Raw genomic sequence first — 27,048 nt, forward strand, 5'->3', positions numbered from 1 at the left:
AACCATCCACAAAGGGTCTGGTATTTTCTATATAACAGGCGTCAAAAACATGGGAGGTAAGAGACCTAAAAAATTTTTTTCTATTAAAGACAGAGTCTCATTGCAGCTCACTAGGAATACTCATTATGTCTGTCACTCCAAAATTTAAAAAAAAAATTTTTTTTTAATTAAAAAGAGCAATATCTTGAAGACAGCTTTAGAGAGAAGTCAACCCTAATGACAGCTTTGCTAGAAATTACTTAGGAATTGAACTCCATTAAAATTGACTTTTAAAGTTAGGATCTTAGTACACAGGAAGTATACAGGAAGAAGCAAGGTATCAGAGTCCATCACATGCAGATTCTGACTCGTTTTTCTATACATACACATACTACTTAACCTTTCTGAATTGAGATAAAATTATGTTCCCAGTGGGAGTGTTGTGAGGATTAAGTAAGATGACATAGGTAGACATCCTGGCCCATAAAAGGTATTCGCTGAACGTTGAATTTATGGACTTTGATGGCAAAAGGCTGCTAAAATGATCACTACTACAAACTCCTCAGCACAGAGTCAGCATTAATTTGTTGAATCAGAGAATGCATTCCATATCCATGGATGACAAATTATGATTCATCTGGATGGCAAAGCAAATAATTATATTAATAAACTAATCTTGCAGCCTTTCAACTACAGATTTTGGGCAGTCCAGTCTCCTGAAGGTCCCACTTTGTGCTACTTATCCTAGTCTCCAATTTCTAACAACCCTATCAATATTAAGGGCTGGCATTTTGGGACTGTTCTCTGAAGGCCTAATGACCAGTGTGATCTACAGCCTGGGGAGGCCACCCACAAGGTCTCAGCTCACTGCATCTGGTTCACCTGCAGCCCTTTCCTCAAAGTCAGAAGAGAAAGGAAATGGGAAGGAAGCCACAGAGGTTAAACAGATTCTGTGGTTGGCTGAAAAAACAGCAGCAGCTGGGCCTTGCCCCCATCCAGACGGGCCCAGGATGTTTCTTAAATGACAGAACTAGAGTGTTTTCTTCTGCACCATTTTTAGTTGGCTCATTTCCCCACCACTTTTCTGGGGCTGTCTCTATCTTACCTGGACATGCTTGGCAGTCCTCATACGCTACTTGCTCATACCTGACTCTACTCCCTTCTCTACCAGCTCAGATGCCACACTGTCACTAATGTGTATTCTAAGATGCAAAACTGTACCCAAGATTCCCATCCTCTAAGAGATTTTGTGCCTCACACTACAAACTGGATCAATCTGTGTGGCATGTAACCAGCATTTCCCAAACCAGCTAAACGTGATTAAATTTACATTTGCCAGTGCATTACTTTGTAAGAGCAAGGCTTGTCTGCATTATTACCTGGTGAGTATCAGACAAAAATCTTTTTGTCAGGTTATGTTAGTACACAGCAGAAAACAATGTGGGCAGATTTCTATCTTCCATGTCTTTGAAAGGCCATGCCCCTCAAGACCTCTCTAATACCATAATTGCACCCCATGGGTGCTTGGCATAGATGGCTATTTCCCTCACTCATAGGAAAGTTGTCATACGCAGTTTTAGGAAATTGCTATGGTTAAAACTGGAAGTCACATTGGATACAAGGCCAAACCAACCTTGTTTAACTTCACATCAATATTAAAATGGTATATCACATAAAAGTGTATGAAAACTCTAGTTTTCTTTTTTTTAAAGATTTTTTATTTATTTATTCATGAGAGAGAGAGAGAGAGAGAGAGAGAGAGAGGCGCAGAGACACAGGCAGAGGGAGAAGCAGGCTCCATGCAGGGAGCCCAACGTGGGACTCAATCCTGGGTCACCAGGATCATATCCTGGGCTGATGGCGGTATTAAACTGCTGAGCCACCCGGGCTGCCTAGACTCTAGTTTTCAAAATGCTTTATCATATTCAAAACTTTTGTATGCATAGCACATATAATTTTTTTCTCAATAGATAATATTTATTAGATTTAAGGTCTCACTAATACTTCCTTTTCCAGAAATAGCAGACTTGGCTATTCAGACCAATTCCTTGCTACCCTGACCAATTAAAAACAACTAAACTTCTCAATTAAAAAAAAAAAATCCCTAAAAGAAGCTGAGGTGACAAGATAATAAGAAGCTATTAGGGGAAAAAAATCTGAAAACAAAACAAAACAAAAAAAACTTTAGTAACCTAAAAGACCTAAATAGAATATCACAGTTCTTTTCACCTTGAGGGCATCTGCCATAGCCAGTAGTCTGGGTTTCTGTTTTGGCAGCTTTCTGGAGGAAAGGGAAGAGTCAAGGCCTGAGAGCCCACCCAAAGTGAGGTCTATTATAGGGGGCAATGTTCACATAAGCTGGAACCCAAAAGATTATATCCACAGGATGGGTATGAACCACACAGAACCCTCTTCCTATCCCTAACTCTGGGGAACTCCTGGGATGTAGCCTTGGCACTAAGAAAAAGAGGGGGGGAAAGAAATGGAAAACAATCCCATGATAAATTATGGTCAAAGACCCACAATTGTCACTGCCTTGGTGGTCCTGCTCATCTTTAACCATGGACTCTGTTGAAGGTGATCCTGGACTGGTAGTATCTGAAAATGTCTCACTGAACCTAAGCAATAAAGTCTCCTTTCTAGGCCTCAAGAATCACGCCAGCAATTTTTAAGAACAAAGAGTAGCACAAAATTAAAGCACACAGGGAAAAAAGTTACCATGACTCAGAATTAGTAACAAACAGACCTGTTGCTAATGGAACTGTCAAACACAGATTAAAGAACAGCTATGTTTATTCTCTGGAAGAGAAGAAAGACCAGGTGAAATGTACCTGCCAAGAATAGAAAATGGTAAAAAGTGACCAAGCAGGTTTTTAAAAGATCACTTCCACAAATAAAAAATGTAACCAGATTAAAAAGTAGGAGGAGAAGGAAATAATAAATTAGAAAGGATTAATAAGAGCAGGAGTGATTTAAAAACTAGGCTAGATGATATCTACTGTTCAGCCAGAGAAACAAAAAAATGGAAAACACGAAACAGAAATTAAGACACGTTGAAGATGGTGTGAGATGGTCTAAAATACATTTAATTGTTGCAGAAGAAAAGAGATAGGATAGGGAAGAGGCAATATTTGAAGAGGTAATAGTGAGAATTTTCCAGAACTGATGAAAGATAGCAATCCACAGATTCAAGAAGCCTAGTGAGCTTTAAGAATAAATTTTTAAAAACAACACTTATAACACTGCATAGTGAAAGTACAGAAAAACAAAAAAGACTAAGAGAAAACCCTTAAATCCTAAGGGTGTGGAGGAGAAGGCATTACCTTCAAATGAATGACAGATTTACCATCTATTTCTCCATAGCAACAAATCAACTTCTATATAGCAACAATGTAAGCAAGAAGACACCAGACTGAAATCACCACTAAGCAGAAAGAAAGAACTACCTATCTACTTACTATTCTCCACTCAGAGAAAAAACCTTGAAGAATGAGGGCAAAACATACTTCTTTTCAGACAAAACAACAACAACAAGAGATTTCATCTCTGGGAAGCTTCAAGGATCTTCAGACAAGAATTAAGTGATTCTAGATGGAAAGTTTGAGTACAAAAAAAGAATAAACAGCAAATAAAGTGGCAAATATGTGTGCAAATTTAAAAAGAACACTGACTCTAGGTTCTTTATGGTGAATAACATCTCTAAGGCCAAAAGACAGAATAAAAGGCATGAAAACATACCACAAACCAGGAGTAGGTATATGGAGCTAAAAGCATTATACATATCTCAGATTTTCTGGGAAGCAGGTAAAAAGAATGAATTAACCTTCGATTTTGGTAACTTATATAAACCCATTGTAATTTCTAGAGTAACAACCAAAATAATTAAAAACTGACCTTATAATTTCAAAACCAGGAGGGAAAACAGAATCATAAAAATGATAAGTGCAGGAGTGAAGAAAGGAAAGAAAATGAAACATAAAATGGACAAATCAATAAAAAGCACAAACTAAGATGAAGGTTTAAAAGCATTTAAAAGTGATATTAAGTGTATGTGAGTTAAGCTTCAGCAGAAAGACAACAAATATTTTCAGACAGAATTAAAACAAAATTCTAGCATATGTTATCCACAGGAAACATATCTAAGACACAAGAATACAAAAGAGTTAAATAAAAATTTGGAAATAGATGTACTATGCAAATAATCATTAAAACAAAACTGATGTAGCTGTATTAACAAGACAAAATTGACTTTAATGTTAAAAGCATGATCAAATATGAGAATCACTTCATACTAATAAAACATTCAATTTACCAGGAAGTCATTATAACTTTAAATGTTTATATACCTAAAAGCATAGCCTAAAATATTTTTAATGTAATAATTGATAGAATGACTAGAAAAAACAGAAAAATCCGTACCAGGTTTTAAAAATTTCTGTCAGCATTGAGAGAATAAGTAGACCAAACAAAACAAAACAAAACAAAACACCAGTAAGAACACAGGAGATTTGAGGATCATGATTAAAATCTTTACAAAATAGAAATATATACAACACTGTAACTAGCAATTACGGAATTCACATTCTTTTTTAACCTACACAAAGGACCTTTATAAAAATACACCATACACTGGACTTTAAAACAATCTCAACAAATTTCTAAGGAGAAAAATCTTACAGAGCATCATTTACCATGAGCTAAAAATCATTTTAAAATAAGTTAAAAATGTCTGCATATTTCAAAATTGAAAACAGGGATGCCTGGGTGGCTCAGCAGTTGAGCATTTGCCTTTGGCTCAGGGCATGATCCCGGGAGTCCCGGGATCAAGTCCCACATCGGGCTCCCTGCATGGAGCCTGCTTCTCCCTCTGCCTATGCCTCTGCTTCTCTCTGTGTCTCTCATGAATAAATAAATAAAATCTTTAAAAAATGAAAATTGAAAACATATTTCTAAATAATTGCTGTATCAAAAAATACTAAAAATAGAAAATAGTAATAAAATACTATTTATTATTAAAATTGTGTGTTATAGTTAAAGCCAAGCTAAAAAATAGGTTTATATTTTCAAATATAACTATTAAAAATATTTAAACATATGTCACAACTCAGTTTCATCAATGAGAAAAATGCAAATTAAAACCACAACAAGGGATCCCTGGGTGACGCAGCGGTTTGGCCCCTGCCTTTGGCCCCGGGCATGATCCTGGAGACCCGGGATCGAATCCCACGTCGGGCTCCCGGTGCATGGAGCCTGCTTCTCCCTCTGCCTGTGTCTCTGCCTCTCTCTCTCTCTCTCTCTCTCTGTGACTATCATTAAAAAAATAATAATAAAGAAAAAAATTAAAAAAAAATAAATAAAACCACAACAAGACTAGTAAATAATACAAAATGTAAGAACACTATGTTGGTGAGAATGTAGAGCAACAGAAATTCCTGCACACTTTGAGTAGGGATTTAAATATGTACAATCCCTTTAGAAAACAGATTAACATTTTCTCTAAGTTTGAAGATACATAGCCACTTTTAATTCAGGACTAAGTATCTCAGTTTGCCTGAGATAATCACTATTTTCACCTGTTTCCCTGATGTCAAGTTTAGCACTTAGTCCACACAAAATCGTCCCAGTTGGGGAAACATTTATTTATGGTTACCCTACCTACTCCCAAATTCTCCTATTTATTTATACAGTAGAGAATTCATGATGGTATGCCCAGATATTATGTTTACAAGAATGCTCACAGCATTATTTCTTAAAACAGGCCCAAACTGGAAACAGTCCAAATATCCAAAAATGACGGAAGAGAGAAATATATTGCAGTTATGTTTATACCATGAAATACCACATAGTAGTGAAAACAGATGAAACACTGCCAATTGCACAAACACACAGCAGCCTGCATAGGCCTTAGAAGCACCCTGCAGAGCAAAACAGGCAAGGCACAAAAGAAGATAATATATGATTTTACTCATATTAAATTTAAAAATAGGCAAGAAATGAAACTATGTTGTTTTGGGATACATGTATAAATGATCAGACTGGAAGTAAAAGAAAATGAGTACCACAAAGCGATGTAGTATTTCTTTCTTGGAAAGAAAAGCAGTGCTGTGATCTAGAAGAGATTCCTGGGCGGGGGGGGAGGCTCTAGTAGCAGCAGCCAAAGATGTGGGGCAAAATATGTCCAGAAAGACAGGACAAGAAGTGCAAAGGCCTATAAGGTAGGCACGGGCCTGGCAGACAGAGGGCACACCGATGTCACTGGAGCCTAGTAAGAGGGGATGAGGTCAGAGAGGTAGACAGCCAAGACCCAGACAATGCAGTCTTGCAGGCCAGGCCGACCATAGAGATCAGGGCTCTTATGGGAACTCTAGGAGGGTTACACCTGTGCCACAGGGGGTGGCGTGATGAGAGGAAACCTCACAGAAGGCACCTGAGCTGGACTTGGAAGAAATGAAAAAGTTAAAAGCAGAGAAAAAAAGCGGTTGAGGGAGGAATAGTGGGACAGAATGTGTAAGAAAAAACGGCGGGGATGCTGGGGCAAGATGTGCAGAGAACTTGCAGCAGTTACTTCTTACCAAAGCATAACATGCAAGCTCGGGGCTGAATAAGAACTGGTAAGCCCTGTGAACTTGAGGCCACTGGGAACTCATCAGGCCATTTTTAAACCTTTGCAGGCCCTAGTTTGGAGGCTTTACCCTAAAGCATATTAATAAAGCGTATTATCTTATACCTACATCCTGTATATTAATGTTTTGTCTGTTAAAGTTTTTAGTAACTTTTATGACTTCCAGCTTAAGGAGATGGCAAAATGTCTATCATAGTTGAAGCCAGATGATGGATACGTGAAAATTCATTACACTATTTTCTTTGGTGCATATGTTAAAATTTTGATAATAAAAAGTTGAAATTGGGATCCCTGGGTGGCGCAGCGGTTTGGCACCTGCCTTTGGCCCAGGGTGCGATCCTGGAGACCCAGGATCGAATCCCACGTCGGGCTCCCAGTGCATGGAGCCTGCTTCTCTCTCTGCCTATGTCTCTGCCTCTCTCTCTCTCTGTGTGACTATCATAAACAAATAAAAATGTTAAAAAACTAAATAAATAAAAAATAAAAAGTTGAAATTAACTGAGTTTTTTTGCTAGTGAGATTAAAACTTTATTATATTTATACATTATTTTTTTATTTGAGTTGAGCCATTAAATCTGATCTTGCAGACATTTAACTAAACATTTAATACTATTAGGTAAAAAAAGGATTTTATTTTAAATAATTATCAGAGGCATAGATTACTTTTTAAGTATCAAAAAAGTTACACTTGTGGGCTTTTATGAAAATGCATCCCTTACAGTTTTTGATTTGCCTATTTGATTGTCTTCCCAGTGAATTTCTTTTTTTTTTAAAGGAGTAAACTTGGATCTAACATACATAATGGGGATATGATGTATATATAATGAGAAAAAAAAAGAGAAAGAAAAAAACACTGCTTTATTTTTCCCCTCTCTTCTCTCTTATTTATATGCAGATTTGGAAAAATGGCTAGCTAGCTGCAGGCATATCTGGATGTGTTTCTTAAAATTAAAAGCAGAAATTAAATAAGAATACCTAATGCATCAAATCATCCAAAACTCAAGAGAAATCCATGTGGCAGCTTAAGAATCTCCAGTATGTGGTACAGAATTTCTTAGGACAGAAGGGAGTCTGGAATAGAACATCATCCAATTTAATAAGAATTTACTACCTCAGCAGCTCACATGATAATGAACTAAAAGACACAACAGTGCTTGTTAAGATGGGGACATTTTTCTTAAAGGTAACCTTACAAAGAGTAGGCTCCATGGGTCCCTTTTGTCCCCTCAGTCTTTTCCAAAGTTGAGACTGACTTTAGGATATGACTTGCCCTCCCTCCCCTAGGAAACATCTCCTGTAAACACGAATGTGGAAATGATAAAGGAGTTAAGTGCGTATTAGTTGTCTTAGTCAGCTCTGGCTATTCTAATAAAATATCATCAACTAGGTGGCTGAAACAACAGACATTTATTTTTCATAGTTCTGGAAGCTGGGAAGTCCCAGGTCAAATGCCAGCAGATTCAGTGTTCATTCAAGACCCCCTTCCTCATTTGCACGTGGCCACCTTCTAGCTGTGTGCGAGACAGACAGAGAGAGAGAGAGAGAGAGAGAGAGAGAGAGAGAGAGAGAGAATGAGAGAGAGAGGACTCTGGTGTCTCCTTCTTCTTACCATCACACACATACCACCCTCATGACCTCCAAATATCATCACACTTGAGCTTAGGGAGTCAACATAATGTATTTTGGAGAGCCATGGTCATTCAGTCCCTAACACTACTTAACACCAGTTGCAGTCTGGTCTGATAAATAAATGCCTGAGGCAAGGATCTAAAGCTTTGCTTTTAGCTTAGCTTTCCTGTAATGAGCCATTCCCTGCACTGTGAGGGCTGATCCCAAACGAGTACTTTTTCTTTTTTAAAGACTTCATTTATTTGTTTGTTTGCGAGAATATGAGAGAGAGAGAGAGAGAGAGAGCGCGAGCGAGCGCACGAGTGAGCGCATACACACACCAGTGGGAGGAGGGGCAGACAGAGAACGAGAAACAGACTCTCCCCTGAGCAGGGAGCCCAATGCAGGGCTCAATGTAGGGCCTGATCCCAGGACCCTGAGATCACAAGCTGAGCCAAAGGCAGATGCTTAACTGACTGAACCACCCAGGTACCCCCCCAACCAGCAACTTTTGATGAGAGAGGGTGATCTATGGGTGATCACACTCCACTGATACTTCATTCCTAATGCCTCACTGCCTGCCACGCCACACACAGATAAACACACTCCAACCAGAGAAATTAATAAATACACTTCAAGACAATTACTTCACACTTTCTCCTCTCTCCTCAAAATGGTAATACCTCCTACTCTCTTATTGCTCTCTGCTGATTACCCTGTTTCCTAATTCACTAAGATTAAAGAGGCAGTCTCTTGACTTGCCACAAGCTCTCAACATGACTCTACCTGCCTGCATCCTGTCCCACATACTCTGGCTTCCCTCCTGTGGCCACAGAGAGCTGTCTACACTCCCATCCAAGACAACTGGGACGCGTGCACTACTTCCCAGCTGCTGCTATCTAGGCAAGGATAGAACTCTTACCTCTCCCCTTTCTCGCATCTTCAGTTTCTCCCTCTCCTCTGGATCATCAGTATACAAACAAACATGATATAATGGCTCCCCTTAAAAAAAATCTTTAGGGGTGCCTGGGTGGCTCAGTGGTGGAGCATCTGCCTTTGGCTCAGGTTGTGATCCCAGGGTTCTGGGATCGAGTCCCACATCAGGGTCCCCACAGGGAGCCTCCTCCCTCTCTCTCTCTGCTCTCTCTGTGTCTCCCATGAATAAATAAAATATTAAAAAAATAATAAGAATTTAAAAATTAAAAAATCTTTGACTTCACATTCCTCCACCAATTACCACCCTTTCTCCAAACCACCCTTTTACAATACACTTCTCGAGAGTCCCATACTTCAATTTCTTTCCTCCCATTTCCTTTTGACCCCTCTTAGATGTAGGTTTCACTGCTACCACTCCACCCAAACTGCTCTTGTCAAAGAGACCAGGGACTTCTGTGACACCAATAACCACATCCACAGGTCACTTCACCGTCCTCAACTGCCATGACCTATCAGCAGCATTTGATATGGGGGATCGTTAACAGGTTCTCTTGGTTCCTCCTACTCGCATGTCCCTCCTTCACAGTCCTTTTATTGGCTCCTTTCAACTTTGCCATCCGAAACACGAGCACACCACAAGGCTCAGTTCTTTGTCATCCTCTCTACTTACCCTCATGCTGGCTCTTGTTGACCTCACATGCCACCTCTTCACTGAAAATTGCCACATTTATAGCTGCAGCCTCGTCTCTGAACTCCCTATTTATACACCCAGCTGCCTCTGGCACCCCTGTCAATGGACACTCAACAGACAGCTCAAGCTTGACGTGCCTAATATTCAGACTCCAGCCTTGTTCCCAGACCTGTCCCTCCCTCACCTTCCTCAACTCCGTAAACTGCAACACCTTCCTTCTAACTTCTCAAGCCAGAAGCCTGAAGGTCATCCTTAGAAACCTCACTTTCTCTCACTGGTGTGAGAGAAACCTCACCAGCCTCTAAGCAAATTCTGTTTCCTCTATCTTTGAGGTAAATCCTATCTGAAACTTACATAGGAGGAATATTAAAGCAAGTCTGATGTAATGGCAACAACGGACAAATCTGGGTGAAGTCTATACAGGATTTCTTCACACTGTTCTTGAAATTTCTCTGTAAGTTTAAAATTATTTCAGATTAATGAAGTGAAAGTGAAAGAGAAACATTTGAGAGACATAGCAACCAAATACAATGAATGAATCGTGACTGGATTCTATTCAGAAAGAAATACAGATATAAAAACCATCTCAGGGAAGGCAACAGCGGAAATCTGAATTTGGTATGATGATGGCATTCCGTTTATGTAAGAGAATAACCTGATTTTCTGGAGATTTATGCTGAAGCCAAAGTCTCATAATATGTGTAATTTACTTTGAAATGTTTCAAAAAAAAAAAAGCATAGGTAAATACATCAGATGTTGATGACTAAGTGGGGGTTCACTAAACTGTTGTTTTCCTTTTTTATGGTAGAAATTTTTCAAAATGAAAAGTTGTTTGTTTGTTTTTTTTAATCCTGAACCTAAACTCTTCTCATTACTTCCACCACCACCATCTTGGTTCAAGTCACCAAGAACTCTCCCCTGGATTATTTCAGGAGCTTTCTGCCTGGTTTCCCGTGCCTGTTTCTACCTCCCCACAATCCAGTCTAAACATATCAGCTAGTGTGAACCCATTAGGATGTTACTCAGACCACATCACTTCTCAGTCCAAAACCCTCCTATAGTTTCCTTCTCAGAGTAAAACAGCCAAGTCTTTCCAGGGGTCTACAGGGCTCTGTACAATCTGTCACCCCCTTACCTACCTTTCACTCTGCCCCCAACATTCTCCCTCAACCCCAGACACCTGAGACCTCCCACAGGCCAGGTGCACTCTTCCTCAAGGTATTTGCAGTTGCTCAGCCTCTGCTGCATGGGGTTACCTCACCTCTTTCAGGCCTTGGTTCAAACACCATCTTCTCAGGAATCACTTCCCTGACAATCCGTAAATGCTCAAATCCACAGATACTCCTGATCTTGGTGTCAGCTGAATTTTCCTCCACAGTACTTCGAGCCAACTGCTATCTTATATATTTTATCTATTTGTCTACCATCTTCTCCCCATTGAAATGTAAACTATGTCTCAAAGACATAAAGGAGTGCTTGGCATATAGTAGATACTCAAAATACAGTTGGGCAATACATGGAACAAAGACATGGCAAACAATCCCTAGAAAGTCATTAGCCCTAAAATATGTGTTAATTCACTCTAAAAAACCTTTATTGGGTACCTTCCACATGCAGGGACAATATTATATGGTGGCTATTCAAAGGGAAGATGTTCTCTTTGCACTGAAGAACTTGATATGCTAGCAGATAAAAAGAAATAAAAGTGGGGTACCTGGGTGGCTCAGTTGGTTAAGCGTCTGACTCTTGACTGGCTCAGTTCATGATCTCAGGGTTGTGAGATTAAGCCCCACATTGGGCTTTGCACTGAGCATGGAGCCTGCTTAAGATTCTCTCTCTCTCAAATTGAGCTCCAATAAAAATTTTTTTTAATTAAAAAAAAAGATTCTCTCTGCCCCTCCCCCTGCTTATGCTCTTGCTAGCTCTCTCTCTCAAAAAAAAAAAAATGAAATATAAGTAAGAGAGTTGTGAACTCTTCCTGTCATTATTAAAGGGGTACATAAACACGGGAATTGTCAGTTCTACTTGGAGAAAAAGAGATCGAACTATGTGCCTCCTTCACGGAGTAGGCGAGGTCACATAAATTATAATGATCTGTTTCCAAGTCTGCTCTCCAGCAGACACTAAGTATGGCGCCTGGCATAAATTTGTCACTTAATAAATGCTTACAGTTTGCTGAATGAAGCTGAACAAAGTCTTAATGGCTGAGCAGATATCTGTCAAGTCAATAAGGCAGCAGGAAAAGTACTGGAGGTTGGGGTAGGGGATTTGCAGATGGTGACAACATGAGCATAGGCCAAGAGGCAAGAACAAGCATGGCACCACCACCTAGCAGTACAAGCCATTTCTGTAAATCCTCATGAAATTCTTTAAAAAAGCTAAAACTTGTTTAAAAGCAAAGGAGTTCCTTCTTTGCTTCAGTGATAATTATAGTGCCACTACTAATGATCATTAGTATAACAGCTAACATTTATTAAAGTGTGAGTGCCCTGTATGTTCAGAACAACATTATGGCTCCATTTTTCAACCTAAAGTACTATTTTGACTAGTTAAGTTTCAAGAATTGGAATCTGAGCAAGTTGGTTAGTGGCAGAAACAGGCAAGTTGGGCTAGGACCCTAGACTCCTATGTCAGCTGGGCCTTGTGTGCCCTGACTCCTTTTCCTAAGATATAAACCTCGTAGCTCCACCACAAGGGTCTTATCCTACTGTTCTAGACAAATAAGACCACGGTTTCAAACTACACCCTACTTTAAAAGTCGGAAAGCCAGAAAGCCATGTTCTTACTCCAACCACCAAGAAGCTTTCCTTTAAAGAAAGTCAAGAATTTGAAATTAAAATGAGCTTTAGTTCCTTCAACAAAAGCCATCACATCACACCTCCTAAGTAATTACATCTTCAGATATTTGGGGATTTAATAGAAATAAAGCCTTGGATAAAACACATGGTGGTAGTATGGTACTCCAGGGTATTAAGCAAACTTGGAATGGTATTATTTGACTAGTGGGGGAATTCAATTCATTTTCCCAGCCTCTAGCACACAGAGATTCAAACTAATCTAATTACTTTTCCTGAGTTCTTACAATGTGGTAGGCATATTCTAAGTGATTTATAAGAATTATTTTAATTGTTATAACAGCTCTATTAAGGTTTTTAAGATTTTTAGCTCTGTTTTAAAGATAAGGAAATTGAGGTTTAAAGGGTGAAGCAAGGAGATACTGTCATTTATCCATCAAGGAAAGAGGTCCTGGGGCACCTGGTGGCTCAGTCAGTTAAGTGTCCAACTCTTGGTTTTGGTTCAAGTTATGATCTCAGGGTCATGATATTGAGTCCTGCCCCAAGTTGGGAATCTGCTGGAGATTCTCTCCTTCTTTCTCTCCCTCTGCCCTCGTGTGCTCTCTCCCTCTAAAGCAAACAAATAAATCTTTTTTTTCTTTAAAAAGGGAAAAAAGGGGGGATCCCTGGGTGGCGCAGCGGTTTGGCGCCTGCCTTTGGCTCAGGGCGCGATCCTGGAGACCCGGGATCGAATCCCACATCGGGCTCCCGGTGCATGGAGCCTGCTTCTCCCTCTGCCTGTGTCTCTGCCTCTCTCTCTCTCTCTCTCTCTCTCTCTCTCTGTGACTATCATAAATAAATAAAAGTATTTTAAAAAAAAAGGGAAAAAAGTCCTCATTTTTTTTTAAATACTTTTATTTATTTATGATAGTCACAGAGAGAGAGAAAGAGAGAGGCAGAGACACAGGCAGAGGGAGAAGCAGGCTCCATGCACCGGAAGCCCGACGTGGGATTCGATCCCGGGTCTCCAGGATCGCGCCCTGGGCCAAAGGCAGGCGCCAAACCGCTGCGCCACCCAGGGATCCCAGAAGTCTTAATTTCCATCTAGCATCTGATACAGAACCCAGCACGTAGTAAATGCTCAAAAAAAAAGTTTACTGAACCACCTAAGTACTGGGAAGTAACAGAAATAAGAACACTTAAATTGATGAACAAGACATGCTTTTAGATTTTAGTACACCAGAGGTTTAACCAGGATTCATGTGAACCCTTCATAATTTAAGATACAACAATATTTTCTTTTCAATCAATTAAATTGAAATGAAATGATAACCAAAGAAAAACAAGAGTGTCCACTGAAAAATACATGTAAAGAACAACTTTGGAGGAAATTCTGTATTTGGCTACTTCTTGAGATCTGTATGTGCCTAGTGCTAACGGTGCAGACTGGAGCTTCTCAGATCTCAGAAGTCACAGCATGGACCACAATCCCCACACATTGAGAATGTCTTACTGCAAACAGTATCCCGGTCTTCAGATCACTGGGCTGGACCTGATGTTATCTGGAAAGCACATAGACTATCCCACCACTCCAGCCCCTCACCTAACCCAGTTCCCACCCTCCCACCCACAGAGAAGAAAGGATGACAGAAAAGAAAGATCACCGATGGCTCTGGATGAAAGCTGGTTTCACCAAATAACTCTACTTGGAGTCCCAACTAATGTTCCCCATAAGTAAGGAATTTGCATGCACAGTGACTCTCCAAGTACCCTGAACAGTAATAAACAGTGAGGCTTAATGTAGGAAGTTCTGGCACAATCCCAGTACAAGATGGTCACTTTGTTATTCCACGGATATTACCAAACAAATACTGTGCTTTTGAAAGATAAAAATTCTACAAATAAAATTCAGTATTTTTTATACTTCAATATTAATTCTGTCCCCAAATCCATCATGAAATGCATTCACAAGATGCTGTTTACATTGGCCAGTTCTTATTTATCTCACTTTGGTTTGCTAACCCACAAGTACTCATTACAATTACAATGACTCAGCCCCATCCCCAGGGAGAGCTAGACGTGTCTGTGACTCTTTCTAAATTGTTGTGCCTTTTCCCCTCCTACACTCTGAGCACCAGAGAACACTTCTGTCTTTCCTGCCTTTAAATCCCCCAGCACCTAGCCCCTACCCCATAAAGGTCCTCTGCAAACCATTTGAGAAATTGAGGTGAATTAAGTCCTGTGGGTGCATGAATTTTGCTGGATTTTCTGGGGGCAATCTTGATTTCTAATATTCAATTGCTCCAAATCATGTAACCACATTCACACTCTTCTGACTGCATGTCCTGATCTGTTTTGTTTTTTTATTTTGAACCTTGACAGCAGCATGCCAAGTCAATGGCGTACTACCAGTTATCATGGGTCCCACACCCGATTTTTTTCTCTGTAAAATATAACACAGTTGATACAGCTAATAGTGAGGTGATCATGTAACATGGTTTTCTTTCTTTTTCCTTTGGATGTTTAATTTTTGCATGTTTGCATGGGAGGTGGCAAAGAAAAAAGAAGAGGTCATTATGCTGGTTCCATGCACCACATTATCCTTTTCAGAAGACAAGACAGAGGCTAGAAGACCAACATCATACAGAACACAGGGGCCTGCTGAAAATCATGTCTATAACATGCCTAATCAATGAGAGATTTATGTTTGATGAGCAAGTTTTCTTTCAACAAAAAAATAAAAGAGTTCAAATTGAGTCATACATTGGTAAAACGCGATAGTAGTAAGAGCCAACTCCATTTGCCACTGAGCCACGCCCTTAGTAAACATGAGATTTTTGCGAAGGCAGGACATTTTAGAGCAGAAGGTTGAAGGGTCCTAAATACGTAGACAGGAGAGTGTAGAAGGAGATGCCCACAGCCTGCACTTGGTGTTATGGCTATAGCTGCCTCTTGGTTTTCCCTGTCCTGATATTCATCACTCAAGTTGAAGGGACTTCCTCCAGCCCACCTTGTTCTTCAGGCCATTTCCACTCCCTGGGGCAGCCTTTGGCACCCTTGTTCTCTTTCTGTACCTGGCCAATGGAATCATCCTTAAAAATTCAGCAGTGTCACCTCGGCCAGAAGGCCTTTCCTACTTCTTCCCTCCCACCTTGATCTTCCTAGGACTATTTGAAAGACATTAAACTTGAGCTGCTTCTTAATTAAATTCAGCCCGTTAGGTTAGTCCCTAGAGGTTCAATGCAATCCCTAATCTAAATAATTGATTTATTCAGTAGACATTTATTGGGGCCTTACAAAGCACCAGGCATTGTGCTGACCCAAGGGGATGAAAAGATGAATGAGACAGTCCCAGCAGTCAAGGTGCTGGACAGTTTAATAGCAGAGAGAAATGCAAACAGTGAAAATAAAAAGTCTCCAAGTGAAGTGCTCTAGTATAACTAAAGGTGCAACTGGTGTGCCAACAAGATAGCAAGGGAATTTAATTCCAGTCTTTTATAAACTGGAGGGGGAAAGGAAAGGAAACGATGATGAAAACACCCAGGTTCCCCCTTTCTACGTTTGCTCTGAATATGGTAACATGTAATGTTCGTGAGCTTTCTCCCACAAGCCCCTGGATTGGGGCAAGCCTGGGTACAAATCCCAGTTCTGTCACTTACTAGCTGAGTGGCGCTGAGTCACCACTCTACCTTGCTTTGCTTCAGTTTCTTCAGGAGTTAAGAAGGGCATGTGACACCTAACATATTACAGAGGGTGGCTGTGAGGATTAACTGTAAAGGCCCCACTACAGTACCCAGAATGTAACAATCTCCCTAGACATTCCTTTTCCCTGCTTGGGTCTGGGTTGCTTACCAGCATTAGGTGCCCACTACATGTGCAAGAAAACTAGTTGTTACTTAATTGTATAGAAGATGAAGATATGCCATTTTATTACATCGGTAGCTAAATACAGGAGTTATCAGAACTCAGCAGGATTAAGTGATGTCTATGTCTTGTGCGCTAACCTTTAGTGCCAATTCTTCAGCTAGCCTTGACTGTGGGTCACGATACACCCTATGTATGAAGCTGCACCAGTGGCCTCACTCACACCATATACTCTGCAGAACGGTATTAATACCCTTCTACATAGCTGAGCCCTAAGAGCAATATCTAGCCTCCCATCAGTTGGCAACTGCTAAGAGTTGGTATAGAGGCAAAATAGGAAATATTAACCAAATTTAAAGAGATTTTTTCTAAAATACTTAAATTCTCCCAAATCACGACAGCCCTCTAGGCAAAGCCAGCAGCTCAACTTGCATTTAAAAATGAAAGTAATTGGCCTTAACTGCTTTTAGTTAAGTTTCCGATCTCACAAAGGCCTCATTTATGAATTTAGATTTGGGAAGGTCCACACATACCTAAGACCTGCTTCTCCAAAAGGCACTTGGAATCTACCCAAATCTTCCAAAAGAGGAAATAGCTATGCTTCCCGTTGCTCTGTCCAAGTGCCTACCCCCACAGCTACACCTTTATACACAAACACCTTCGGCCCTCATCAGTAGGTGCTATATTCAAATATCTGGAGTCATGTGCAATGTACCAAGTTTTAAGACAATTATAGTCAAATTAGTAATGGTTGAGGGTTCTATTAAGCGTCCTGTCCACCCCTGGACAATGTCTGTGGCCCCCACAGAAGAGTAAGTAGCCAGGAGGAAGCAAAAGGCACCTGTCCCTAAAACACCAGGAGGTGGAAGGGAGAGAGGGAGGCAGGATGGAGTAAAAGAAGAACAGAAAGAAAGGGCAAGGCAGACTGGACTTCCAAGAAGCTACAATGTGCTTCCTTCTCAAACAATCTAAAATATGGTTCTCCTGATGGCATATTAAGATACAAGACCAGAAATCCCCACAGCTAGGGCAATAAGGGAGAGGCTCTAGAAAAGAAACCTTATCACGCAAGTAGCACAGGTTCTATCTCCCTGTTGAAGGTATTGAACAACTTTACCAGTACGCCGAATCAATTGTCCCTGTGAGTCCCACAAGATCAGAAACTGTTACTTAACTTTGCAAACCCAGCTGAAAGAGAAGCGGGCACTAAGGGATGCTCATTATACCCATACCCTCTCATTTAATCCCCAGAATGACTCCATAAATAGGAGTTCTTTCTCCTTTTACCGGGACCTAGCAAGGTTAAATAGCTCATTAAGGGTTAAACAGTTTGAACCTGGACATGAACCAGGGACATCTGATTCCCAGCCTCAAATCTGTTCTAGATCAATACACCTTCACCTGCTCATGGGAGGTAACCAATAAATATTACATTTAACGGCAAACCTATACCCAGAGGCCATGCCGACCGCCTAGGGCCGACGGGGCTCTCCCGGCCCTAGCAGAGGTGCTTTCGCTAAAGCCAGCCCCGCCGTGCTCCAGGCTTTGTTCCTCTCTCCCCACCGGGAGAGGCAAGCTGTGTCTTCCTCAGAATCACCTGGGCAAGATTTTAAATCTCTGTGGTTCAAAGATATTCACCGTGTGTTCTGACATTTCTCATGCGGTGCTTCAAAAGCCTTGGCTTCTGGCGGCACAGCGGGCACCATTCCCTGCTGGTGTCGGACACCTTTCCTCAGCCACTTCTGTGACACTGCTACACAGCAGGAAGCCAAAGGCTCTGCCTTCTGAGCTCAGATGGATTTTGCATCTTTCTGTGTGTGTAAGTCAGGCCCCGGCTGACAGTCCTGTGAATCCACATGATTCCACTTTCTTGGAATTCCACAGAAATAAGAGGGTTTCGTTCTGAATTAAGACCCTGTTCTCCCTGCATCTTCCTGAAGCTCTCCCCCCGAACAACAAACACCGGAGCTGCCTCTAGCAGGGAACGCGCCGACACAACAGCTCTGCGTTGCACGTTTTGACAGACTACTAGCTATTTGCTCCTGCTCGTGCAGCACCAGCTGCACTAACGACAGACAACACGGTGGTGTTGACGGTAGCTGGCATTTACCGCCCCCTCTGCGCAAGACACCTTTCTAGGCATTTCATATGTTAACCCGCTTGGTCCTCCCAGCGACCCTATGGCGTGAGCACTACCAATATGAAGAAACGGAAGCTTAGGGAGGCCAAACAGCTCTCCCGAATATCCCACAGACTTTTCTGAGAGGGAACACCCGAACTCAGACTGCCCGGCTGGCTCCAGAGCTCACCCTGCTGTACCACCACCCTGTGCTGTCTGCCAGTCTTGCTGTAAGGCCAGTTGTGAAACCATGAATATCTCTCACTCTTGTGTGAGCACAGCACAAATTTTATATTGGCTTATGTGTGATTTCACTTGCCAGGAACACTGGGCGAATGCAGGAATGTGCTGAGTTGACCTGAGCGAAGAAGGAAATACCAAACACGCACACACCCCTCTCAAACATCCCCATGTTACCTCAGTTCACATGTTATGGGACACATCCACCCAGTGTCACAGCTTTGTCTCAAATTTCAGACCCCCTTCCTTGTACCACTTCACAGAAACTTCCGAGCTGTAACTCTTCCAATGTTCCCGTGGGCTGAACTGTGTCACCCCAGAGTTCTTAAGTTGAAGCTCTAAGCCCTAAGCCCCACCATGATTATATTTGAAAATATATGGAGGCAATTCAGGTTAAATGAGGTTAGAAGAGTGGGGTACTATTCCGATATGACTGGTGTCCTTATAAGAAGAGAAAGGGACACTGAGAATAAACAGGCACAGAGGAAAGACTCAGTGAGGACAAAAGGGTTATTCCAACCCTGAGACACTTTGATCTTCAGCTGCCAGCCTCCAGCACTGTGAGAGAGAAATTTGTTTTGTAAGGTGCCTAGAATATGGTATTTTGTTATGGCAGTTCACCCAATACACCAACACTGACTTCCAAGTAAACTTCACGTCTTTTTCAAGATAAAATACCATATTCATTATAGTCTTTATGTATTTCTTAACTACTTATACTTAACAGCACAGTATAAAACTGTGCTGTTCTTATTAGGTTCCCATCTCTTTTTTAATGCCTCTGATGTTTTTGACTGTTTTGCCCTGATTTTTCTCATAAATCCTAGGTTGTATTGTGTTGTACAATTTTGCACAGTGTGGCAATTTTTAACAATGTGTGTGTCATGCTACAGCACAACTGACTGTACTGCCACTAAGTGAATCATGATTTATAGATCCTAAAGGTAAAGCATGAAACATAATGTTCCCATAGCCTTCTTCGGGCCCTATGATGAGGCAGGTTTCATAAAGACATCTCAAGAAGGGCACACACCAAGCTGAGATACGCAGTACGCATGTATATTTGTGTGAGCACATGTATAGAATATAATCTTATGTAAGTAGTAAAATCTAAAATATTTATTTCTGGGTGGTAGGCTTTGGAGTATTTTTCCCCAAAACTTTTGGAACATTATGCGTACCTCTGCACATCCTCTATAAATCAAAGTTGATTGTAATGATTTTCATGATTTTGTTCTAAATCAGAAATAACTTTTAAAATAGATCAAACAAAGAAATGGTATATAGATTCAAAAATGGCAGACAAGAATTAAGAACACAGGGCTTAATAAATTCAATTATTCCTCTATATACTCTAGTTCTTTTCATCTCCATCCAACTCCATGTTGAATAAAATTCTTGGAAAAATTATCAACAGAGCTTTGCGGAACTTAGGATTTAAAGAAAACTGATCAGCAGTACCTAATCTGTAGCCAGCTTGACCAAAGTTTGGCCTCTCTGATATTTTTAGCAAAAATCTGCTTTCTTTAATTAGCCAGTACACATGAATGAGAGGCCTCACCATATGCCATCAAGGACTGTGAGAGGCTTGATCTAAGTAGAAAACCTGAGTTCACATGCCACAGATGGCAGGGGTGGAGTAGAAAGAGGGAAAAGGTTCAAAAGCTAACTTGAGGCAAAAGAGCAGACTGTCTCATAACACAGTTCATCAATCTTCAGAATTTTTGTAGGGGAAGTGATACTATCTTCAGAATACTAACAACTTCAAGAGGGCCTGAGTTAAATGAAACTGCACAGCATCGAGGCACCACGTGCCAGGAATATTAGATAGGCATTACAGAACTGTTCTAATCGTTCTGTTTTATGGCAGTACTTTGCGCAATGGATGACTGTGTCTTGTGCTATAAGACCACATTCTCTTTCCTGAAACTTACAGAAACTATTCTAATGCTTCTGTTATATAACAATACTCTGCAATGGATGACTGTGCCTTATGCTAAAGACCATATTCTCTTTCCTGAAACTCTTGAAAGAACTGCTAATAGTACTGTAATCCCAAAGCAGGGTTTAGCAAACTATAGCTCGCTTGTCAAATCCAGCCTGCCATCTGTTTTTGTACAACCTATGAGTTAAGAATAGTTCTTAAATTTTTAAATGGTTGAAAAAAAATTTAAAGAATGCTTCATAACATATGAAAATGATAAATTCAAACTTTGGCATTCATTAATAAAGTTTTATTGGAACACAACCACATATATTTGCTTTGTCTATGGCTGTTTTTGTGCTACAACAGTGGAGTTATAATTGCGACAAGGTTTGTGTGGTCTAAGATATTTACTTTCTAGACACTGACAGAAAAGTCTGCTGATCTCTCTCTCTTCCTCTGCCTCTCCCCTCGCTCATGCTCTCTCTACCAAAAGTTAATTAATTTTTTAAAAACCTAAGAGGTTGTATGATTATGATTATGGCTTTTATGATTTTATGATTAATTTCTTTCCAGACTCATGATCAGCATCAACTCATTGCTAATCATGTATCATAGTACTGAAAACATGAAGATGCCATTTTTCTACAAGATAATATTTTCTTACTCTCTCCTTCAAAAACTGCATCTGTCTTCAGCGGAACTTTGGTAGTTAACTTTGGTAGTAAATAATGATCATGTCATGATCTGATGGTGAAAATAATCAAAACTGAATTTTCTCTTTGGCAAAAGTTTGCCCTTGGCCACAGTGTGGAGTAGATGGAAGATACAACGGCAGTGTACAAATATTCAGTCAGTTTTCTTTTGCAAACCAGCGATGGGGTTATGACAACTTGTTGAATATATTCAGCATACAAATTTCCTCAGATTAAAGATTGATTTGAAATAAAGGGATATGAGACTCTGCTTGTTCTCTGCACAGCCTGTTCTCTTTTCCGCCTCAATCATTAGGCTTCACTTTCTTACTGAGGTCACAAGACAGCACTGCTGACTTGTCCAAGTAAAAAGCTACCAAATAAAAAAGCAGTGACTGAGTGATAGCCTGAGGACAACTGGTTAGACTCCTCGTTTCTCACTGCTGAGTTCAGTGGAATCACAAATTAGGATCATGGGCTTCATTGCAGAAATAAAGTCACAATATCAAAAGGTTCCCAGATTTTGGTCTGCTGCCTCTGAACAGAAGCATCCAAATATGGCAGCATCTAAGGGTAGTTTTAATCAGTCTCAACTCTAAAATGAAATTCCTAAAGAAAAGACAATTTTGGGTCAGCATTTTACAAGGTTCCATATGAGTAAATGCCAATCCATGTAAATTAGTACTAATCTATAAAGAGTAATATTCCTTGCCCTATATCTTCAGGTTATGATATGGGAGATTTATCCGTTCAGTCAAGTGGAGATTGCTTAAATGAAAGCCATATATAATATTTACTCCCAGGCAGGTGCTATTAAACGCACTGCACAATATTTAAAAATGATGAATGCACATCGGGCACAAAGTAGAGGGAAGCCATTCATTCTGAAAACTTATCTCTACCCCTTCCTGTTTCATCCTGCGGATATTTTTTTATTGCAGATATTATTTACTTTCCTATTATCCTGATGCAACAGTTGGAGGGGGAGAGGCAAAACTTCAGCAGCTTCAAAGCATGTTCCCCCAGTTAAATGGCTCCCATTTAGAAACTGTTCCTCTGAAAATGTGTCACAGGGTATCTCGTTTTTATAAATTCTTTACTCCCTCTTGAAAATCTCTATTTCAGTTGCCAGTAAAGATTTACATGATTTTGGAAGAACTAGTCATCAAAACTAATACAGCTGTGAATGACTGACATCAAGCACGAAGGGGGGGGGGAAGCATGTCAATGTTTCAACATATTACTTGTTGAACAACTTCTACTCAGTTCATCTGCATTAAATGGGTGCGCCAAAAGTTGGACATGCCAGCAGATGGTTACAAGCATTGTTTGGCATGCATATTGCTGTCATTCCACACTGCTTAAAGATGAAACACCATTCATTCCCCTGAAGAGACTCTTTTCTAAAACTGTGATTTAGATAGAACAGAAAACCTACAGAAACTGTACATTTGGGCCTTAGACCTTCAAGTCCCAAATCTGTGTTGTCTTGCTTGCTAATTTGATTTTTAGTATTTTTGAACAGCAGTCATCTCTTTTCAGAGATTTAATGCTTCTTAACCATGAATGTGTGTGTTGTAAGTACTATGGGTATTTCTTTTAAGATATCCATGTCCAGACCTCCCTGAGTCACCACACTAAATCATCCATCCCAGGGTGGAGCCTGGGTATGTATATTTTCAAAAGCTTACCAAGTGATTATGCAGTGCACCCCTGGTTAAGAACAACTACTCCAGATCATTTTTTATACTGATGAGCAAATAACTATGACATACAAACATGTCTATGATGACCAATATAATTCTGCTTTATTCCTCATAGCTTTATCTAAATGTTCCCTTTTGCCATCCTATTCCTTCCTCTGAATCTCTTTCTTTGGGTATAGTCTTGGAGCTTTCCATAGTTTGATAATTTTCCTAGACAAATTTTAGGCTAAGTCAGTGTGTAATAGGCACTCTTCATTTGGAGAGGCAGAGTGCCAACTTAGATCAGCAAATCCTTCCAAAACAATGCCACTATAACTTACGGTCATTTAACCAATATTTATTCAGCAGTATATATGTGGTGGTAAAGGCTAAGAACACAAGAAAAACAAAATGTGGTTCTTGCGCCCTCACAGAGCAAGTATTCTGTAATTAGGTTAAAAATATACGGACAAGTTAAGAAAAGTTAAATAACCACATAAGAAAGCATGTGATTCCATATTAAATTACTGGTACTTACAATGAGGACTCCAAAAATTTGAAAAAAGTAGTGTTCATTCCAGACATTCAACAGTCATGCCACGTTTCTGAGAGGGCCTAGGGTTTGAAGAATTACCCAGGTAGGGGAGAGATGGGCAGGGCAGAGGGTAGAGGTGTCCATGTTAGGAACACAGCATAAACCAAGGCAGGAATGAACAAAGAAAGTATGGACAGTGAAAAGACAACTTTCTGGTAGGAAGAGGTCATTGATACCAAATGCATGAAGGCCAGAATCTAGCAAACAGGCTAAGGGGACTAATAATTTATCCTATAGTTGCAGAAGAATCATCGAGGTTTACAAGCAGCAGAATATGAAGATCGTACCATTTTAGGAAGTTTTTTGTAGCAAAATATATATGAATGTGATAAATAATGAGAGCTATGAGAGCAATTAAGATCTGTGCCACAGCAGTGGCTTTACAAAGAACTAATGGAACTCGGTAAATGACTGGTTTGAGCTGCTAGTCTGTAACAGAATGGAGGCATGCCAACAATAGAAGGGAATTCAGCAGGGGAAGCAAGTCAGAGTTGCCTGTTGGGAGAGAGCAAAACGATGCCTCAGAAGAAACTTCTTCATGGGACAAATGACTTCAAAAGACTTTGGCAAGAGGAAATAACTTCTGCAAAGAGGATGGAAGGTAAAGTGGGGGGAAATAAGAGGCTAAAGACTGAATCTGGAGAAGCAGCCCAATCTAAAAAATGCAAAAATACAGACTAAACAATACAACAGAAGCCCTTGGAAGGGCAGGAGAATCTAGCGGCAATCCAGAGGTTAAGGAATAAGAGAGATCTACCCACAGTGGATCTTTCTCCTCTAATCTGTAGTTATTGACTGTCCATACCAATTGTTTAGCACCCACACCTGTCTGTTGTATGATACCACTGATGTACACAGTCAGATATTTCTCTTATCTCCTTGACATTATTATAATAAACTTCTTAGGGAAAGAGATCATAATCGATACTTCGGGTACCATCTCTCTCCTGGCCCCAGTTGTACCTTCACATTACCATGCCTTTAGCAACCATTTAGAAATATTTTTAAGGGCAGCCCAGGTGGTTCATTGGTGTAGCGCTGCCTTCAGCCCAGGGCGTGATCTTGGAGACCCAGGATCGAGTCCCGCGTTGGGCTTCCTGCATGGAGCCTGCTTCTTCCTCTGCCTGTGTCTCTGCCTCTCTCTCTCTCTCTGTTTCTCTCATGAATAAATAAAATCTTTAAAAAAATATTTTTAACTGATTATAAGCGTGCAGATAAAGGCCAGCTGAACTCAGGGACAAGACATAGATACTGGTATGGTGTTGAGCCTTGCTATTCCAAGTGTGGTCTGTGGACTGGTGGCTTCACCTAAGAACTTGTTAAAAATGCCACCTCAGTTGCCATTTCACACCGATTGAATGACAATCTGCATTTTAACAAGATCCAGTGACCAATTCCTCTACCTACTGGTATGTAAACTGGTATAGACTCAGTATAGTATAGAAAGGGGCTAGCACTGAGTTACCAAAGTTGTTAGTTGGAGGAGGGGAAGACACACATGAGTTTCAGCATGTGGTTCCTATGCCAAGACCCAGCTTCACCCCTGCTCAGACCTGGAGTCCAATGGAGCGCAGGTCCTTTGCATATACAGTGGGCCAAGGCCAGGAAGCAATTCCACCTTTTGATCTGGAGCCCAGATGCATAAATCCTTCTTCCATAAACTGCCACCAAGTTCAATTATAGGAAGGGCTTTGCAGATTGTATCCACTGCATTGTTTTTCAGGTTTTATAAATATTCTGACCTCCTCAAGATCCTGGTTGTGCTCCCCATATTTATTCAGCCCTACGAATTTATGATATTATTCTGCCTCTCACTCATGTCTCCCATAACATTCGGTTTCCCTCTAAGGTTTAGGCTGCAACTGCTAAAATACTTTTTTGGCATAATTGAAAGCTAAACCTGAAAATGCAACTTTAACCCCAAACAGAAAGAGCCAGCAACAAAAGGAGCAACATCGACAGCCCTATTGTTCAAATGACCAGGTGTCAGGAAAAAGCTCCCGAAGGACAGAGCTGTTAGACAAAGGCACACTCATATCCCAAAGGATGAAGACCAAGTGGACCAATGAGCTCAAGGCACAGCATCTTCTCTTTGTTGAAAATGTGCTCAATGCTTCAGCATTTCTTTTTCTAACTTTCCTATAGGTTAGTGCATTGAGTGTCACTATTTCAAAATAGCACTGTGCTAGTTCTTTGTTGAGTCTTTTAGTTTTCTTAACAGCTTTATTGATATATAATTTACACACCATAAAGTTCACATTTCATAAATGGAAGAGATCTTTATTCCATCCCCCACCTTAAAGGAATGCTTCATTAAATTCAACCATGGAATATAATATAGTTATTTCTTAAATCTTCAGGAATATGGGGCATCATCATGACTCTCTGATAATACATCTAACATCTCAGCTTTTACCAGTGGAAAGAACATCTTGACAAAGTCCCCTCTATTAAAATTCAAACCATTAAGTCATGACTTTTAGTGCCATATTTCAGAGGTGGCTGGCTGGCATCACTGCAGGCCCCTGTAATCTGCCTACTTTGTAGGAACTCCACGAGAACGTGAATTTCACTTACTGAATCCAAAGTGGAAATCACAAATCCTTACAAACTACTATTCCCCCAATATTTTGTGGACTATTTTCCTACCGGATGGCATGCTTTTTTTTAGGGGCTGCTGGAGCCTGCAAGAAACTTTTATTTTTAACCTCGGGGACAGGATGAGTACTTAAGCAGTTTTTTTCTTTCAGAAAGAAAAATAGCAACTTACATGCTCTCGCAGAACTTCCTCAGTGTGCTTGGCTTCTCCTGGTTGCATCTTTGTCGAAACCAGCGTTGAATGCTGCGAACGTCCCAGTCCAGCTGCTTGGAGAGGCCTTCCAGTCTCTTTTCATCAGGATGCTTGAAACAAGGTAACAGCAAAATCATTTTCATCTTCACTATAAACACACCTGCCTTTGTCTAAATTGAGATTTTCTTCCCCCTATATTGACTACTTGCTACTACTGAGCACCTAGTCCTTCCACTAGTAGCATGAACATAAATAACCACCTTAGGAAACAACACTGAAAAATACGAATCTTGTTCTGATGCTTGCACTTCCTATCAGCAACAGAGATGCAATGAAACAGCCAACTGGGTCAGCTCCATTAGCCTTTAAGGAAGGAGTTAGGTTAGGGTGAATTTGTGAAGAGGCATCTTTCAAAGTTTTTACTTTCTCAGAAAAAAAAAATGCTATACCCAATTATCTCAGGGTAAGTTAGGAGACAAAAGCATGGAATAATCTCAAGAGACCTCACTTGAGCCTACGGCACC

At 40.4% G+C, this 27,048-nt stretch overlaps 1 protein-coding gene across 1 annotated transcript in view; it reads right to left on the reverse strand.

Moving 5' to 3' along the window:
* Positions 1-27,048, reverse strand: part of CERS6 (ceramide synthase 6) — a 294,381-nt gene that overhangs the window by 163,968 nt on the left and 103,365 nt on the right. Inside the window, exon 3 of the mRNA XM_055308130.1 lies at positions 26,504-26,634. Within this exon, the coding sequence (XP_055164105.1) occupies positions 26,504-26,634 (131 nt within the window). The remainder of the gene's footprint in view (positions 1-26,503; positions 26,635-27,048) is intronic.

Source organism: Nyctereutes procyonoides, unplaced genomic scaffold (assembly GCF_905146905.1).
Source record: "Nyctereutes procyonoides isolate TBG_1078 unplaced genomic scaffold, NYPRO_anot_genome, whole genome shotgun sequence".
Lineage (NCBI taxonomy): Eukaryota > Metazoa > Chordata > Mammalia > Carnivora > Canidae > Nyctereutes > Nyctereutes procyonoides.